Source organism: Geotrypetes seraphini, chromosome 4 (assembly GCF_902459505.1).
Source record: "Geotrypetes seraphini chromosome 4, aGeoSer1.1, whole genome shotgun sequence".
In the NCBI taxonomy this organism is placed as follows: Eukaryota; Metazoa; Chordata; class Amphibia; order Gymnophiona; family Dermophiidae; genus Geotrypetes; species Geotrypetes seraphini.
Window position 1 is genome coordinate 128,154,828 of NC_047087.1, and position 19,444 is coordinate 128,174,271.

Below are 19,444 nucleotides of genomic sequence, written 5' to 3' on the forward strand. Positions count from 1 at the left end.
AAAGATATCTAACCTTCCTCAGCATTCGCAAACTAATGGAATTTATTTGGTCCTTAAAGGAAAGAGAGGAATCAAAAAGGGCTCCCAATATCTTAGCAGAGAACTCAATTGGTAAGGAGGTCCAAAATACCAGAGCTACAGTAGGAGGAAGATAGTCCAATCTTGGACCTAACCACAAAAGCTTAGTTTTAGTTGTATTAAGCTTCATTCGGACAGATAAAGCCCAGACTTGAAGTTTGGAAATGCAAAGATTTACTTTGGAAACTAGATTGGTAATATTCGGATCAATATTAATCAATATAAAGATATCCTCCACATAAGTGAATAATGTTTCCCAAGCTGACAGCTTAAAGGTGTTCAGTGTGGTCATATTGAGATTGAATAAAATTGGAGAGGAACCCCTAAAACTAATAATTTATGCCCTATTGGAAACCATAGGAGGGACCTACCTAGACACTACCAGGTCTACCCACTGCACTCATACAAAGACACACTCATTCGCTTAACACACAAAAAAACAAGAAAAAAAGGGAAAAAAGTGGAGAAAAACCTCAGTTCATCTTCATATGGCAAAAAACTCCACTTATAAACAACCATTAAGCAGGGTCCAAAATGTATCAGTTCACTCAGCAGTGAGAAACACTATAGTAGCCCTCGTAGGAACCACCTCAAAAAAAAATCTAGCACACCAAATTATAAAACTTCAAAAAATGTGAGTAAAGCAAGCAGCACATATACGAGTCTCAAACACAGTCAGTGGTAAGTAGGGAAAAACAAACAAACACTTAGCTGCAGACGGTGTCCAGGCTGTCTTCCATGCATCCAAAAAGTGCAAGCCTGCCTGGCCCCCAACCACAGGGAGGCTGCTAGGAGTTGGAGATATCGCCTTCAATATTTACTGAATAGGAATGGTACAGAAGAAATTTAGAAAACAAATCCAAAACAACCTGATGGAGACCTATATCTGAAAGTAGCTGAAGTAAAATATTATGATGTACTACATCAAACATTGCAGATAAATTGAACTGGAGTAGAATAGAACATTTATTTTGAAGACGAATTTGTTGAATTTTTGAAAGAAGAGAAATCAATAAGGTTTCAGTACTAAAATTAGAGTGAAATCCATGTTGAAACAGCTGAAGTAACAAAAATTTCTCCAAATCAGTGGGGTACCAAGGGGGGGGCGGGAGGTGCGATCCGCCCCGGGTGCCGGCCATGAGGGGGTGCTCCCGGCCTTGCAGTTCAGTCCCCCCCACCCCCGAAGGACCGCTCGCCCCACTGACCTTCCTGCACCACCTATGAAGCAGCCCGCAGCAGGATCGCGACGTCAGCGATCCCTGAGCTGCTTGGGCGCTGCTTCCTGCGCCGCGGTCCCGCCCCTCCTCTGACATCAGAGGAGGGGCGGGACCGCGGCGCAGGAAGCAGCGCCTAAGCAGCGCAGGGATCGCTGACGTTGCAATTCTGCTGCGGCAGCTTCATAGGTGGTGCGGGGAGGCCAGGGGGGCGAGCGGTCCTTCGGGGTGGGTCGGGGCATCAGGCCTTCAGGGTGGGGTGGGCAGGCAGGCAGGCTGGCTTTCAAGGGGGAGGGGGGTGACAGGCAGGCAGGCAGGCCTTCAAGGGGGGGGACAGGCAGGCCTTCAAGGGGGGGAGGCAGGCCTTCAAGGGGGGGACAGGCCTTCGGGGGGGTGTGCAGACCTTCAAGGGGTGCAGGCCTTCAAGGGGGAGGGACAGGCCTTCAAGGGGGGGACAGGCCTACAAGGGGGTGGGACAGGCCTACAAGGGGGTGGGACAGGCCTTCAAGGGGGGGGACAGGCCTTCGGGGGGGTGCAGGCCTTCGGGGGGGGTGCAGACCTTCAAGGGGGTGCAGGCCTTTAAGGGGGGGACAGGCAGGCAGGTGTTCAAGGGGGGGACAGGCCTACAAGGGGGTGGGACAGGCCTACAAGAGGGTGGGACAGGCCTTCAAGGGGGGGACAGGCCTTCGGGGGGGTGCAGACCTTCAAGGGGTGCAGGCCTTCAAGGGGGGGGGGACAGGCCTTCAAGGGGGGGACAGGCAGGCAGGCCTTCAAGGGTGAGACAGGCCTACAAGGGGGTGGGACAGGCCTTCAAGGGGAGGACAGGCCTTCGGGGGGGTACAGGCCTTCAAGGGGGGGGGACAGGCCTTCGGGGGGGTGCAGACCTTCAAGGGGGTGCAGGCCTTCAAGGGGGGGGACAGGCCTTCAAGGGGGGGACAGGCAGGCAGGCCTTCAAGGGTGGGACAGGCCTACAAGGGGGTGGGACAGGCCTTCAAGGGGAGGACAGGCCATCGGGGGGGGGGGTGCAGGCCTTCGGGGGGGGTGCAGACCTTCAAGGGGGGGACAGGCCTACAAGGGGGTGGGACAGGCCTTCAAGGGGGTGCAGGCCTTCAAGGGGGGACAGGCAGACCTTTAAGGGGGGACAGGCCTTTGGGGGGGGACCCTGGTTTAGAAGTACACGGAGGGAAGGGGGTGTTCAAAGAGACGTGCATATGCCAAACTTTGGGGGGGGGAAGAAATAATGGGTCTGAAAATAGAGGAGAGGGAGAGAGATGATGGACCATGGGATTTAGGGAGGGAGGGAAGGAACAGAAAGGGAGAGAAATTAGACACAAGGGATGGTGTGGAGGAGGGATAGAGATACTGGATAGGAAGGTAATTGGCAAAAGAAAGGTAGAGATGGTGGACTCTGGGGTGGTGGGGAACGAGGGAGAGATGCCGGATGAAAGGGTAGTTAAGAAAAGGTGGATCTGTGGAGGGAGATGAAAAAAAGGAAAGATACCAGACTTCCTGGGGAGGGAAGGGAAATGGAAAGGGAGGACAGAGTTGGCAGATGGATGGTTAGCATGCAGAAAGAAGAAAGAAGGAGACCCTGGCAAGCAAGTTATCAGAAGAAAACCAGAGCCTTGGACCAACAAGATTTGAAATATAACCAGACAACAAAAGGTAGAAAAATTAATTTTATTTTCTGTTTTGCGATTACAATATGTCAGATTTGAAATGTGTATCCTGCCAGAGCTGGTGTTGGACCGCAAACGTGAGCTAGGATTTAACAGAGAGAGGAAAAGTCCTTTTTGTTTCTTTATTTTATTTACACCACAGCGCCAGTGTGGTTAGGAGAAGCCAAAGGGGGTGAAAAAGCTATAAAACCCACCAGGAGTTTTGAAAAAAATCACCCAACTGGGCAGGAAAATCAAATTGAAAAACCAATTCAATAGGCTGAATCGAATCAAAATTTTTTTTTCCTGAATCTGGCAGCATTAGTTTGCGCTACTGTCTTAGACTTTAGGACCTGGGATTGGGGAGTGATGGCATCCTCAGTACTTTATAATGCAAGTGAAATGAGGATTTGGTCAGACTTTTGAAGGGTCTGTAGAAAAAAAATATTGTATAGGCCGGGGACATGAGACAGCAGGAAATGGGAACTTTTCTTCCTTCTATTTTTGTGAATGGAAAGGCTGAGGATGTCAGAGAGTTCAGTTAAAATATGTGCTTTATAAGAAAATATAATAATGTGTTTTATAAAGTTTATAGCATAGCTGGCCTACCCAGTGAGGTGTTCCTAGTGGTGGTGGTGGCAGCGTGTCAATGTGTTGAGAAGAAGAGGTGGTCTGGGAAATTCTGCTGAGCAAACTCCGGGCCCATTTCCACCCCCCAGTTAGTCCACTCCACTCAACTGGTTCACACACTGAGTGGGTCTTTGGGTGTTGTTTTGGGATCTCTTCCAGTGGTTTATCAGTATCTCCTTCTGGTCCAAGGAAGGAAACTTTGTTATCCTTAGCATTGACCTACAGAATATGTTTGTAACAGCGCTGCTTGTGTGGCATTAGGCTATGTAGTGATCGAAAGAAAAAAAACAGACCTTTGCACATTTTTGCACTATATGGTGGGTGTATGAGGAGATTCACATTTCCTGCACAGCTAAGTCCATGTGAAGTTACCTTGTGCTGTATTTGACATCTAGCAAGATCTCTGTTTGAAAGGAAATATCTAAACTTAAAAATGAAGTGGCCAGAAGTTATGGTAAAAGCAGATAGTGTAGCTGGTTTTAAGAAAGATTTGGACAAATTCCTGGAGGAAAAGTCCATAATCTGTTATTAAGACATGGGGGAAGTGTCTGCTTGCTCTGGATCGGTAGCATGGAATGTTGCTACTCTTTGGGTTTTGACCAGGTATTAGTGTCCTGGATTGGCTACCATGAGAATGGGGTACTGGGCATGATGGACCATTGGTCTGACCCAGTTAGGCTATTCTTATGTTATGTTTTCATCTGTAGGGGCCTTTGTTTTCACTTCTTATTTTAATGTATTTTTTTTCTGGGAACTTATCAGTGTTTTTTATAATGGGAACAAAAATGGAAGAGAATTAATGTGTGTGGGATGAGGGGGTAACTAATTTCTTCAGCTAAATAATTCAATCCACCTCAAACAGACATAGGAGAACTCACGCACCATTCACACACCCTCCAACCAAAAACGTCAAAAGAAAAAAACTGTTCGACAACCTCCTAGCCATTCAAGCTGCAACACTCGACCCCCCAACTCTACAACCAATTGACATCGACCACAGACTGCAAAACCTTCAAAAAGAAATAAAAACCCTTCTATTCAAAAAACACATAAAACCGAACTAACACAATCAGAACTGTCCCAAGCAACACCTGCAACTACTCCATATGAACTTCTGATGTCTTGACAATTCAGACATAATTTATGTTATGTTATGTTTGGAATATAAGAAAATTTTCACTGCCTGTTTCTATTCTGACCATTTATTCCGTTTCATGGTCATTACAAAAAATATTTTTTTACATGGGGGGGGGGGTGTCAAAAAATGATGGGCCCCGGGTGCCACATACCCTAGGTACGCCACTGCTCCAAATAGCCAGTAAATTGACCAGCTACAATTGACTCCAACATTTTTGTTAATAAAGGTATATTAGCAATTGGTCGGTAGTAAGAGGGAACTGTAGGATCTAAATCTGCATTTTGTAGAAGAGGAATAAATATTATTTCTCCCATGAATTGTGAGAAGTAACCATTTTCCAAAGAGAAATTCAGTAAAACGGTTAACCATGTTATAGCTTCAGAAGGAATATTAAGAAACAGATATGACGGAAAAAGGTCCAGTGAACATTTACATTTTCTCATTTTTTCACAGTCTAGAAACTTGAAGTTCAGATACTGGAGTGAAAGAACACCAATAGCGATCAGCTGGAATCTCCTCTGTAGAAGTTTTGAAATATGTAGGGAGATAGTTTCGCTTGTGAGAAAAGATTGTCTAATGAGAGAGATTTTTTCTTGAAAAAAAAAACAAGCTAGAATATCAGCAGAGGGAGATGAAGAATGATCAGATTTAGAATTAGAGTTGGTCAAGGAACGCCAGAGTTTAAAGAGGGTGCCACTCTGGTTATTGGACTTAGTTATTTTACAACCATAGTAAGAGTTCTTCGCTTTCCTAAGTTCAAAATTATATATTCTAATTGCACTTATCCAGTTTAATTTGTCCAAGTCTGAATGAGATTTTTTTCCATTTCTTTTCTAACTTTTTACAATTTTGTTTCATAACTCTATGGGAAGGTAAAAAACATGGTACGTTCCGAACATAAGAAGTGGTTTTAGTAGTGACTGGTGCTAAAGAATGATAGATAAGTTCTGTAAAAGAACTCCACTTAGGCCAGAACACATCAATAGGATATTCCCGAGGGGAACCAGGGAGGGAAGCTAAGACTTGAGACCAGAAGGATTCTGGGAAGATTTTCTTTCTAAAAATAACAAGTATTTTTTTCTGCAAAAATTGTGTCAGAATAGGGGACATAAAAATAGGAAGTGAAAACTTACCAAGGTAGTGATCAGTCCTAGGGACTTGCTGCCAGTGGACAGGATCAATAAAAGTCTGTTGGGTGGTATGATAAAAAAAAACAAAAAAACTAACAGTATCCAGTGAATGATCTTTTTCATGGGTTGAAGTAAAAGCTGAAGATGAAAAACCCAATGACTTAAGAAAAAGGATGAAATCAGAGACATCTCTATTATTAGTATCTTCAAGATGTAAACTTAAGTCACCGAACATTAATAATCTATGAAATTTAGTTGAGGCATTGGCAATTGTATCCAGAACAGAAGATCTATTCTAAGGAATTGGGGGTCGATAGAAAACGAAAATACCTAGAAAGTGGGTAGAAAGTTCATCTTTAACAGATGCCAGCAAATACTCTAATTTTGGGCTACTAGCCTTTTCGAGCAATTAAACATTAAAAAATGATTTAAATAATAAAGCTAGTCCACCACCTTTTTTTATTGTTTCTGAAAGACAATAGGCTCCTAAAGTCCCGGGGGCATATGTCATTTTGGTTAAAAGTGTCATCCTGAGAAATCCATGATTCAGTAATGCACATTAGACCTGGATCTAATTTGGATAACAGGTCTTTTATGATCTGCCGTTTATTGCAAACAGATCTAGCGTTACAATAAAGGACAGGAACCGGAGTAAGAGAATCTAAAAAAAATCTAATAAAATAGGCTTCCAGGTAATTAAATTTCTGGGGGAGATCGATTTTTTATGGAAAGGGTTTCTATTATCTATAATAATAGGAATTTTCTGGCCCGGACAGGAACAATCTACTAAAGTTGGTTCTAAAAAGTCTGGAGGAGATAGACCTACTGAATAAACATTGCTGGCATTCAGAGTAAGAGCCCAACAAACCAAAATATAAAGTCCATATTAAGGTATGAGAATAAGTGGAGCAAGCTCCCACACCAGGTGAACTGTGTGAGAGGCTGAAGAGCTGTGTGAGAGAGGCTGAAAAGCCAAAAAAAGGTGTGTGAATAGGTGGAGCAAGCAAATGAGTTAAAGAACAATGGCCAGGATTCACTAACCTGCCAGATCGGGCCCGATCCGGGCCCATTCCGGGAAGGTCCAACCAATTCAGAAAACAAAAATATGCAGATGGGGGCAATCGGAGGAACGTCCCCATCTGCTTGCATGGCTCGCGCATGTGCGATCAGTGCACAAGACCCGTCCCAGCCGCAACTTTTTTTTTTTAAACTTTTGCAGCCCGTGGGTTTAACCCACTTCGGGTTAAACCCATGGGCTTGCACAGGCAGTCAGGGCAGAAGTGTTTGGGGCAGTGCACCATGATTTCAAAGCCCATATGTGCAAGCTTCGGAGCTGAGCAGACCGGGATGGGTTTTGTATGGAATGTTCAAGCCCGATTCTCCTGCTTCCATGCGGCAGTGACAGCCTCTTCCCTCCTTCCCTTTAGTACGAGCCTGTGGGTTTAAAGCGTGGCTGCACTGTGGCGTGCAGCCCCGCTTTAAACCCGCGGGCTCGCACTGGAGGGAAAGCAGCAGAGCCAGGGGGAGCAGAGAGGACATGTCAGTCATGCATTTGGGGCAGGGAAGCCCAGGGGTGCAGGACCGCGAGAGCCAGGGCAGGCAGGACGAAACAGGCAGATCAGGGCTGCAGGAGGCGTTCGGGGCTGCAGGAGATTGGGGCTGACAGGGCAGAGAGCAGGACTTCAATAGAACAGGAGAGTCGGAAGGACGTTTTCGACTGCTTCCCAGCAGTCGCTTCTTCGTTGATTGGCCAGCCCTGTCCGATATGAAATTTTGTGTAGTGAATCGTGTCGCTGTCCAATCTGCATGCATTTCTCCTCATTTGCATGCATGGATTCAAAGCAGATCGCAGGAGAAGTAAGTGAATCAGGCCGGAGGGAAATTTGCTCGTTAAGGGGTCGTAAACCGATCGGTTTGCTTAGTGAATCTAGCCCAATTTAAGCTCCCTTTCATAGCTTCAAAGCAAGGTTTGCTTTGCAGCATCTGAGGCATTTTCCCCTATTCAGCTACAATTGTTTGAAGTTAAGTGCTCACCAGGGGTTAAGGTATCGAGCAAGTGCCACCAGTGTATATTTAAACTGGAATCTTATTATTGTTTGATTTATATACACTAGAATATATGACATATACGTCATATACGCAAGAGTCTGTCAATGTTATCAGTGTCTGTGTATGTGAGGATATAATTGCCCAGACAAGCATCATTCTTTGATGTAATTGGTCCTTGAAAACTAACACCAAGTAATTTTAGTTTTATTTTTATGCAGTAGTTATCCTAACTTGAGCAACAAAGCAATCAAGGCTTTGTTACCATTTGGACCTTCTTATCTTTGCAAACTCGGATTTTCAGGTCTGACAGAAAATAGATTTGAAAAAAAAGAGAACTACTGCAGTTGATGGATGATGAAACACATATGTTGCTTGTTGACTATTAAGCTGCGTTTTTAGTTAATTTGCACTTGAAAACAAACACATCCATCACATTGATTAGCAATTCTATTCTATCTACTTTGGTTTCATCATTGTTACAATTACCTATACATAACTTAAAGAACTTTGGGCTAGATTCACTAACCCTCCGATCCGTGTGCGATCTGTTTCTGTTTGCATGCAGGCCGACGAATTCACTAAAGGCCTGCATGCAAATGGAGACGATCGTTGATACGCCCCCCCAGCCAACTGCACAGATCACTAAAGCCCTGACAGTAATGACAGGAGAAACAACCTCCTGTCACTGTTGTCAGGGCTGCTGCTGGCTTTTTAAATTTTTTAAAAAATTGGGCAAATATTTTGCGTGTTTTACATACGCAAAATATCTGCTCGATTTTAAAAATATTGAAACCCCCCCCTCCCTCCCTGAACCCAACAAAAAATTTGCCCCGCAGCCTGCTCTCTGCTGCCTTGAAGCTGTGCCCCGAATCTCCCTATCCCGACTCTCCCGCTCTTGCCCCAAATCTCTCCTGCCACCCTGCTCTCTCCCCAAATCTCTCCTGTCACCCCGCTCTTGCCCCAAATCTCTCCTGTCCTTCTCGCACTGGGAGCCTGTGGTTTTAACCCACGAGTTAAAGCGGGTTAAAACCACGGGCTCCCTGGCCTACATAAAGTAAAAAAAAGGAAAAAGTTTTAAAAAGTCGCAATGCCCCCCCCCCCACATCGATGTCCCCCCCCCACACTGATGTCCCACAAAAGGCATCCTGATCCGGCCTATCTCCCTCCCTGTTGCAAAATCTAGTCCTGCTGGCTGGGCTGGGCCCGGCTCACCCACCAAAAAACAAACTGCAGGAGGGATGCCATCTCCCTCCTGCCACCCCCCACCCCCGGACACCCCGTACCCATTTCAGGACCCCTTTCCACCCCCCTCCCCGTACCTTTAATGGAGCAGGAGGGGTGCTCAAGCTCTCCTGCTCCCATGCCTCCTGCGACGACTCTGAGGCCTTAGGCCCCACCCCATTGCATCATGTGATGCACGGGGAGGAGCCTAAGGCCTTGATTGGCTCAGGCTCCCTCCTTGGGAGGGGCCTGGGGTGCCTGAGCCAATCAGTGCCTTAGGCCTCTCCCCGTACATCAGATGATACGCTGGGGTGGGGCCTAAGGCTGCTATAGGGCGATGGCCGGAGGAGCAGGAGCGGGAAGACTTTCCTCCTACTCCCAAAGATTGGCTTAGGAGCAGGAGGGTCCGAGTACCCCTTCTGCTCCCAACTACTTTAAAGATACGGGGAGGGAGGTGGGTGTAGGCAGGCAGGCCCGACCAGGGGTAGGCCAGTCAGGGTGGGCTGGGAGGTAGGAGGCCTATGGAGCAAGAGGGACTGAGTACCCCTCCTGCTCCCAACTTTTTGGTGCCAGGGGTGGGTGGGCCATGCTTGGAGGGAGGCGAGGGCCATGCTGTGCTGGGCCATGCCAGTCATGAGGAGGGTGTGCGAGAGCTGTGCTGGTCGGGGATGGGGCAGATAATTTGCATGTGTAACACGCGCAAAATATCTGTGCCATGGGAAATAATGAATAAAAAAGACAGGCAGGCCTGTCAGTAACTCAGTTACTGACAGGTCTGCACCAGTTGGCTTTGCTAATAGTAAAACCTGATTCGAAATAGCCAAGCAATTGTTAGTGAATCAGTCGCTTGGCTATTTTGCATGGGGTTTTGCTAATTGGCATGGGAGGGTCAGGATCGGATCGCTATAGGCATTAGTGAATGGGGTTGGAGGGAAATTTGGTCTCAAAGGACTTGCAAACCGATCGGTACACGATTGGTTTGCTTAGTGAATCTAGCTCTTTAAATAAATAACTCCCAAATTTAATTTTTTGTTGGTTTTGCAATTTTATAATTTCAATTATAATGTGCCGCAAAAAACATTTGCTCTGTTTAGTGTTCTGAAACTAAAAATGTTTGAGACAACACTGCTTTAGAACAATAGCTAAACCACCTCCTCTTCTATTCTCCCTACATAGAGAAACTATCTTATACCCAGGTGGCAGCAAATCTCCTATTATAGGATTGGTTCAAAGTTAAATGCGCGCAAGACAACAGCGCGTGAACAAACGGGAGCGGACAAGTGAGTGCAAGACAAATTTGGAAGTAGTGTTGCTCTCACCAAAGGCGAATAAAATCCGAGCAAGACAAATATCTGTTATAGAGCAAAGTCTAGCAAAACCAGAGCTTTACCTATAACAGACAGTCAGGCAGCGAAAGGAAGGCGGGCTGTTCTGAGCACATATATAAAGAAGAAACGTAACCATAGTAATGAAAATGCATTCACATGACTTATAGTCAAAGCACAAAGAGGCAAGAGAACCATACTGATAACGTGGTGACGTGGTGAATGTGCGCGTGCCCTCCGCCATGCGCCATTTTGAGGCGCGCTGAATTATCATTGCGCTGAGTTTTCCCTCCACTGAATTGTCTTGCTTACTGTTATCCTTGCGCTCTATTGTCTTGGCATTTTTGTCGGCGCGCTTTTGTCTTGCGTGCATTTGACCTGCCACCTATAGGATCATTATCTGAAGTTAACCAAGTCTCCATAATACAAGCAACCTAACTGTTGTTCTTCAAGCCAATCTTTGATTAAAGGTACTTTGTTCCTTACTGATCTTGAATTTAAATAAGCACTAGGAATGCAATTGAAATTTGCAGTGCTGGAGGGGCAGGTGGGAGTCCAGCAAGGGTTTTTTGAGAAGCGGCTTAACCACTGCATGTTTGCAGGCATCGGGGACAGTTGCAGTGGAAATGGATAGGTTGAGGATATGGCAGATGGAAGGGATAACAGTATGTGAGATGGGGGTCAAGTAGAGGGCTGGGAATAGGCTTGGCTGAGGACAGAATTTGTCTAGTTTCTTCCTCTGTGATTCCAGAGAAGGAAGAAAAGTCATCAGTAGTTGAAGGAGGATCGAAAGGGTGAGACCATGCAAGAGGAAGATGAGTGGGTACCTCTCAGGTTGTTTGGATGAAAGAAGAAGGGATGGTGTGAGCTCGAAGGTCAGGAGAGTGAATGATGGAAAGTGGAGAAAATGTGACTTTGTAGTGAATTCAAGGGAAATCTTGTGAACCTTGTTATGGAAGTATTCAGCCATCATCTGGGGGAGAGAGATGGAGGGGTGGGGGTGCTTTGAAGAGGGAGTTCAATGTGGCAAAGAGACGGCATTGGAAGAAAGGGAGTTAGTTGGATATAGTAGTCATGCTTGACCAGTATAAGAACAGAACTAAAGGAGGTCAGTATAAATTTAAAGTGAAGGAAGTGTGTGTGAGATTTTAGCCAAAGGCACTTGGCACAGCAGCTACAAGTACGTATGTAGCAAATACTGGGAGTGAGCCAAGGTTCAAGTTTGGTACACCTGACAGGGTGAGAAACAAGGGGAGCAAGGGTGTCCAGAACAGAGGAGAGAATTGTATGATGAGACAGCCTCATGGACAGACTTGGATAACATAGTGAAGATGAGGAGAGGTGAATCAGTAGTTGAGAAGGTGAAAGGATTTAGGGCTTGAAAATTTTGAAACCTGTTGGTGATGACTGGGCATAGCTTAGGGGGTGGGGGAGTAATTGTAAAGGTTATCAGATGATGATCAAAGATGGGGAGCAGTGAGGTAGAGAAGTTACAGAGAGAGCAACTTGGTGTCTTAAAAGCTTAGCGCTTAGGCTAACATTAGATAGGGTGACATCACTTCCTCTCTGCTCACAGGATTTTAACGGCGACTTTAAAGCAGCGGGACCTAGATACATACACACACAAGGGCAAACATTGGCTGTGCTTACTTCAGCTGGGCTTGTATATGACACACATAATTTTTATGTCTCTATCTGCAAACTTTTCTTTAGACTTATCAAACTCATGTTACTAACATACATACATAATAACATAGTAGATGATGGCAGATAAAGACCCGAATGGTTCATCCAGTCTACCCAACCTGATTCAATTTAAATTTTTTTAAATTTTTTCTTCTTAGCTATTTCTGGGCAAGAATCCAAAGCTCTACCCGGTACTGTGCTTGGGTTCCAACTGCCGAAATCTCCATTAAAACCTACTCCATCCCATCTAAACCCTCCCAGCCATTGAAGCCATCTCAAGCTCATCCTCCCCCAATCCCATCTAAACCCTCCCAGCCATTGAAGCCCTCTCTAGCCCATCCTCCCCCAAACAGCCATATACAGACACAGACCGTGTAAGTCTGCCCAGTACTGGCCTTAGTTTAATATTTAATATTATTTTCTGATTCTAGATCCTCTGTGTTCATCCCACGCTTCTTTAAACTCAGTCACCGTTTTCCTCTCCACCACCTCTCTCGGGAGTGCATTCCAGGCATCCACCACCCTCTCCGTAAAGTAGAATTTCCTAACATTGCTCTTGAATCTACCACCCCTCAACCTCAAATTATGTCCTCTGGTTTTACCATTTTCCTTTCTCTGGAAAAGATTTTGTTCTATGTTAATACCCTTCAAGTATTTGAACGTCTGAATCATATCTCCCCTGTCCCTCCTTTCCTCTAGGGCAGTGGTTCCCAACCCTGTCCTAGAGGACTACTAGGCCAATCGGGTTTTCAGGATAGCCCTAATGAATATGCATGAAGCAGATTTGCATGCCTGTCACTTCCATTATATGCAAATCTCTCTCATGCATATTCATTAGGGCTAGCCTGAAATCCCGATTGGCCTGGTGGTCCTCCAGGAAAGGGTTGGGAACCACTGCTCTAGGGTATACATATTCAGGGCTTCCAGTCTCTCCTCATATGTCTTCTGGCGCAAGCCTCCTATCATTTTTGTCACCCTCCTCTGGACTGCTTCAAGTCTTCTTACGTCCTTTACCAGATATGGTCTCCAAAACTGAACACAATACTCCAAGTGGGGCCTTACCTGTACAGGGGCATCAACACCTTCTACTGGCTACGCCTCTCTTTATACAGCCCAGCATCCTTCTGGCAGCAACCACTGCCTTGTCACACTGTTTTTTCACCTTTAGATCTTCGGATACTATCACCCCAAGGTCCTTCTCCCCGTCAGCTTCTCACCTCCCAGCATATATGGTTCCTTCCGATTATTAATCCCCAAATACATTACTCTGCATTTCTTTGCATTGAATTTTAGTTGCCAGGCATTAGACCATTCCTCTAACTTTTGCAGATCCTTTTTCATATTTTCCACTCCCTCTTTGGTGTCTACTCTGTTACAAATCTTGGTATCATCTGCAAAAAGGCACACTTTTTCTTCTAACTCTTCAGCAATGTCACTCACAAACATATTGAACAGGATCAGCCCCAGCACCGAACCCTGGGGGACTCCACTACTCACCTTTCCTTCCTCCGAGCGACTTCCATTAACCACCACCCTCTGGCGTCTGTCCAACAGCCAGTTTCTAACCCAGTTCACCACTTTGGGTCCTAACTTCAGTCCTTCAAGTTTGTTCAACGGCCTCCTATGAGGAACCATATCAAAGGCTTTGCTGAAAACTAAGTAAATTACATCTAGCATATGTCCTCGATCCAGCTCTCTGGTCACCCAATCAAAAAATTCAATCGGGTTCGTTTGGCACGATTTACCTTTTGTAAAGCTATGTTGCCTCGGATCCTGTAACCCATTAGATTCAAGGAAGTACACTATCCTTTCTTTCAGCAACACTTCCATTATTTTTCCAACAACTGAAGTGAGGCTCACCGGCCTGTAGTTTCCTGCTTCATTCCTGTGACCACTTTTGTGAATAGGGACCACATCTGCACTCCTCAAATCCCCAGGAACCACTCCCATCTCCAGAGATTTGTCAAACAAGTCTTTAATAGGACTCGCCAGAACCTCTCTGAGTTCCCTTAGTATCCTGGGATGGATCCCATCTGGTCCCATCGCTTTGTCCACCTTCAGTTTTTCAAGTTGCTCATAAACACTCTCCTCTGTGAACGGCGCAGAATCAACTCCATTTTCTCGTATAACTTTGCCAGACAATCTCGGTCCTTCTCCAGGATTTTCTTCTGTGAACACAGAACAGAAGTATTTGTTTAGCACATTTACTTTTTCCTCATCACTCTCCACATATCGGTTCCCAGGATCTTTTAATTTAGCAATTCCATTTTTCATCTTCCTCCTTTCACTAATATATCTGAAAAAAATTTGTCTCCCTTTTTTACATTTTTAGCCATTTGTTCTTCCACCTGTGCTTTCGCCAGACGTATCTCTCTCTTGGCTTCTTTCAGTTTCACCCTGTGGTCCTTTCTGCACTCCTCTTCTTGGTTTTTTTTATATTTCACGAACGCCAACTCTTTCGCCTTTATTTTCTCCGCCACTAGTTTGGAGAACCATATCGGTTTCCTTTTTCTCTTATTTTTATTTATTTTCTTCACATAAAGGTCCATAACCATTTTTATCGCTACTTTCAGCTTAGACCACTGTCTTTCCACTTCTCTTATGTCCTCCCATCCTAATAGCTCATTCTTCAGGTACTCTCCCATTGCATTAAAGTCCATGCATTTGAAATCTAGGACTTTAAGTATCGTGCGGCCGCTCTCCACTTTAGCCATTATATCAGACCAAACCGTTTGATGATCACCACTTCACAGATGAGCACCCACTCGAACATAGAGATACTCTCTCCATTTGTGAGGACCAGATCCAATATCGCTTTTTTCCTCGTGGGTTCCGTCACCATTTGTCTGAGCAGAGCCTCTTGAAAGGCATCCACAATCTCCCTACTTCTTTCCGATTCCGCAGACGGAACATTCCAGTCTGCATCCAGCAGGTTGAAATCTCCCAACAGCAGCACCTCCTCTTTCCTTCCAAACTTTTGGATATCCACAATCAGATCCTTATCAATTTGCTGTGATTGAGTCGGAGGTCTGTGGACTACACCCAGGTAGATAGAAGTTCCATCTTCTCTTTTCAGAGCGATCCATATCGCTTCTTCCTCTCCCCAGGTCCCTTGCATTTCGGTCGCTTGGATATTGATCTTTACATAGAGAGCTACTCTATGTTCCACCTCTGCATACCCCTTATGCTAGAGTTATTTAAACCACTGAAAATATATAAAATTTTTTAATGGATTTCTGAACCATTTAAGAGGGAATTCATCAAGGGGTGCCAACAATTAGCATGCGCTAAATGCTAAGACACCAATTATATTCCTATGGGAGTCTTAGCATTTAGCATTAATTGTTAGCGCATGCTAAAATGGTTAGTGCCCTTTGATGAATTCCCCCTTTAATGTTACATGGTGAGTCAGCTGCTGAAAATCAACCTCAAAGTTGTAAATACAAAATTAAATGACAAATGCAAAGCTGTACCTTGCTGATAATCCTCTTCCTTTGGTTTCTCTTTGGTTGCTTCAATGTTTATTTCTTCTTTCATGTTATCCTACAAGTCACAAATGGTAGACATACAGAATATCTTGTTAATTTTTTTACTTTTCCCCATTATTCCATGATCTTACTTATTCTTAAATTTCCAGTGTATTCATGCTAACTTCCCTGTTGAACTAACAGTAGTGTGGTTTCTGTTTTAGTCCACTTTAAAAGATAATAAAACAACAAAAGAAAAGAAAGTGCTACTTTTTTATGGGACTAACATTTTTTTTTGACAAGCTTTGGAAGGCAGAACCTTTTTATTCAGTTCAAGTGTGAACAAAAGATGACAAGATCAGAATATACAGTATATACAGCTAAGGCTTAAAAAAGTATCCCCTTAGAGTCCAATAGATAGTTAGAAAATGAGTGGTCTTCTTTTATTTATTTAATATAATTTATATTCCACATATCCTACAATTCTATGCAGATTACAAATTATTCAGGGGTACTCAAGCATTATTCCCTAACTGTCCCGGTGGGCTCCCACTCTATCTAATGGTAAATAGGTACTAATCAGGAAGTTGATCAACTATTAACAAAATATGCTAAGTCCTACTTTTAGCTTGACTGGTGCCCTCCATACTAGAGTGGCTTCTTCTAGGTTTAAACAAATATTGGCAGATTGGTTGAATTATAGTTTGAGCAGAGGAATTTTTTCATGGAAATTGAGTACCATTATATTAACACCTATACCTAAAAATAAGTCTTTCAGAGTTTTCTAATTACAGACCAGTGGCATTGATTCCAATTTTTGCAAAAATCATAGAAGGATGGATAGCAGAAATACAGGAATACAGTCTTAATTGAATAAACATAAAATACTTCATTCTGCTCAATCAGGTTTTCAAAAGGATTTTAGCACAGAAACATTACCTGTTCATTTGTGGCATCTGAGAAAAAGCTGCTGAGTAAAGGCTCACAAATGTCAATATTTCAATTTGACCTGTCTTGTGCATTTGATTTATTAGATCATTGTTTGTTGTTAGATCCACTTCGTGATCTTAATATTGTAGTGTCTGTCTTATCTTGGTTCACCAGATTCCTGATAGAAAGATCATATCAGGTTAAGATGAAGGGTGAACTCTCTAGCAAACAGTTTACTTGATGTGGCATGCCACATGGCTCTTCCTTATCTTCCATATTGTTTAATGTATTACTGCATTCCTTGTGTTCAAATTTGGAATTGAGGGGTTAAAAAGTTCTCATACTGAATATGAATAGATATCACCATGCTATTGCCAGTGTGAAGACATGGAGAACAAGCCTTGAAGCAGAACACCAATTCTGTAGATTATATAGATCTATGGATAACATCGCACACGTTGAGAATTAATAGGGAAAAGACCGAATTTCTATTATTGGCAACTTCAGGGCACTTTAGATCAGAATAGCAATTATGTTGGCCAGGGCAGGATTAACCAATAGGCTAAGTAGGCACGTGCCTAGGGCCCGAAACGGTCAGGGGAGCCCAATGAAGGAAGGCATCAACATTGTTTTTTCCAGACGGCGATGGGCCCCTCCAGCATCGATCAGCAATGCGAGCCCCCCCTGATTGGCAACACGGGCCCCACCCCGATCGGCAATTCCCCCATCGATGGAAAGTAAGACAAACAAGCAACGCGGGTAAGAAAGGCAATGGGAACTGTAATTGTGCAAGCAGTGCTGCTTGTCCAAAGCTTCCCTCTGACGCAGCTTCCTGTTTCCACCTGGGCGCATGGTGGGGTGGGGCGGGGCAGGGGACCCAGTGTACTTTTGTGCCCAAGAGCCCTCGACGAATTAATCCTGCCCTGATGTTGGCAAGGTGTCAGGTGATCTGGAACAACCTGCCATAGGGACTGATCAATAAGATTTTTAAGAACATCCCAGAGTGATTGAAGATCTATGTTAAAGCTAGGGGTAGAAACTTTGAGCATTCATAGTGACTGCAAATTCTGACACATTTGAATGATGTTGAAAAATGTTATTTTACTGAGTTTTAGCTTGAATATATTTAACGTGCAAAAATTGCTAGGTACTAATACTAAAATGTCAGTAACATCAACATAATTTAAGAACATAAGAATAGCCTAACTGGGTCAGACCAATGGTCCATCAAGCCCTGTAGCCTGTTCTCACGGTGGCCAATCCAGGACACTAGTACCTGGCCAAAACCCAAGGTGTAGCAATATTCCAGTAGCTTCCCCCTTGTCTTTCTCAATAACAGACTATGGACTTTTCCTCCAGGAACTTGTCCAAACCTTTCTTAAAACCATCTATCCGCTCTTACCACAACCTCTGGCAATGCATTCCAGAGCTTAACTATTCCCTGAGTGAAAAAAAAATTCCTCCTATTGGTTTTAAAAATATTTCCGTATAACTTCATTGAGTGTCCCCTAGTCTTTGTAATTTTTGACGGAGCGAAAAATCAATCCACTTGTACCCGTTCTACTCCACTCAGGATTTTGTAGACTTCAATCATATCTCCCCTCAGCCATCTCTTTTCCAAGCTGAAGATAATTAAGGGATCCTTTTATTAAGCCGCACTAGCAGGGTTAATGCAAGTGACTTTTCATCACGCGCTAACCCCCGCGCTGGCCTAAAAACTATCGCCTGCTCAAGAGGAGGCGGTAGTGGCTAGTGCGGCCTGCGGTTTAGCGCACGGTATTATGCGCGTTAAACCGCTAGCGTGCCTTTGTAAAAGGAGCCCTAAATGTTGTTTAATTGTAATAAGTAAATATGATGACTAAGTATGTAAATTTCTTGTTGAAATTCAAAGTGGTTGCTGAGAAAATTGTAAGAAAACCTAAAACTGTTGGGGGTTAGTTTTACTTGCTTCACCCTGTATAAGTGAAATATGAAAAGCATTCCAATGACAATCTCAAGGGAACAGATAAGACAGAGGTGGGCAACCTCTGTCCTCACGGGCCTCAACCTAGTTGGGTTTTCAGGATTTCCCTAATGTATATGCATGAGATCTATTTGTATACAACAGAGGGAGTGCATGGAAATAGATCTCATGCATATTCATTGAAGAAATCATGAAACTCAGATCCGGACCTCCCCCTTAAAAGGGGAGGGGCCAACGGTGAGTCCACCACTGCAGCCTGAGAGCAGGGCAACCAGGAGTAGTCAAGAGGCAGGAGAAGGAGGAGAATCAGCTGAGGAGGGAGACAGAGCGGAGTGAGAAGGAGCAGGGCAGCAGAAGGCAGGTGAGAGGGGCAGCGGCGAGGAGCCTAAGGAATAAGATGGGTGAATTAGTCTAAGGAATAAGATGGGTGAATTAGAAGCTATGGCACAAAAAGATAACATTGACATCATTGGCATCACAGAAACATGGTGGACAGAGGAAAACGTCTGAGACACAAACTTTATCACAGAGACAGAGTGTCTCAAAAAAGTGGGAGCATTGCCATATACGTCAAAAAGGGAATTGAATCTACTGGAGAGAACACACCACAACTGATGGATAAGTTAGTGTCTCTATGGGTCAAAATTCTGGAGAACAAATGGACTGGAAATGAAGATTGGCATCTACTACCGACCCCCAGGGCAGTCCGAAGAAATTGATGGAGAAATGGCTGACGAGATTAAATGTAACTGCAAGGGAGGCAAAGCATGGGTGACTTCAACTATCCGGGGATAGACTGGTCTCCAGCTGTGTTAGGGAGACCAAGTTCCTGGATGCTGTAGGCGATTGCTTCCTGGAACAACTTGTAAAAGAAAATACATGAGGAAATGCAATTCTAGACTTAATTCTAAATGGACTGCGATGACCGGCACAAGGTGTAGAAGTAGAAGAGACG

The 19,444-nt window shown here is 44.4% G+C and overlaps 1 protein-coding gene across 1 annotated transcript in view; it reads right to left on the reverse strand.

Annotated features, from left to right (window-relative positions):
- LCA5L (lebercilin LCA5 like) overlaps positions 1–19,444 on the reverse strand; it is a 153,610-nt gene that overhangs the window by 12,468 nt on the left and 121,698 nt on the right. The window contains exon 6 of the mRNA XM_033941841.1: positions 15,603–15,672. Coding sequence (XP_033797732.1) covers positions 15,603–15,672 — 70 coding nt within the window. The remainder of the gene's footprint in view (positions 1–15,602; positions 15,673–19,444) is intronic.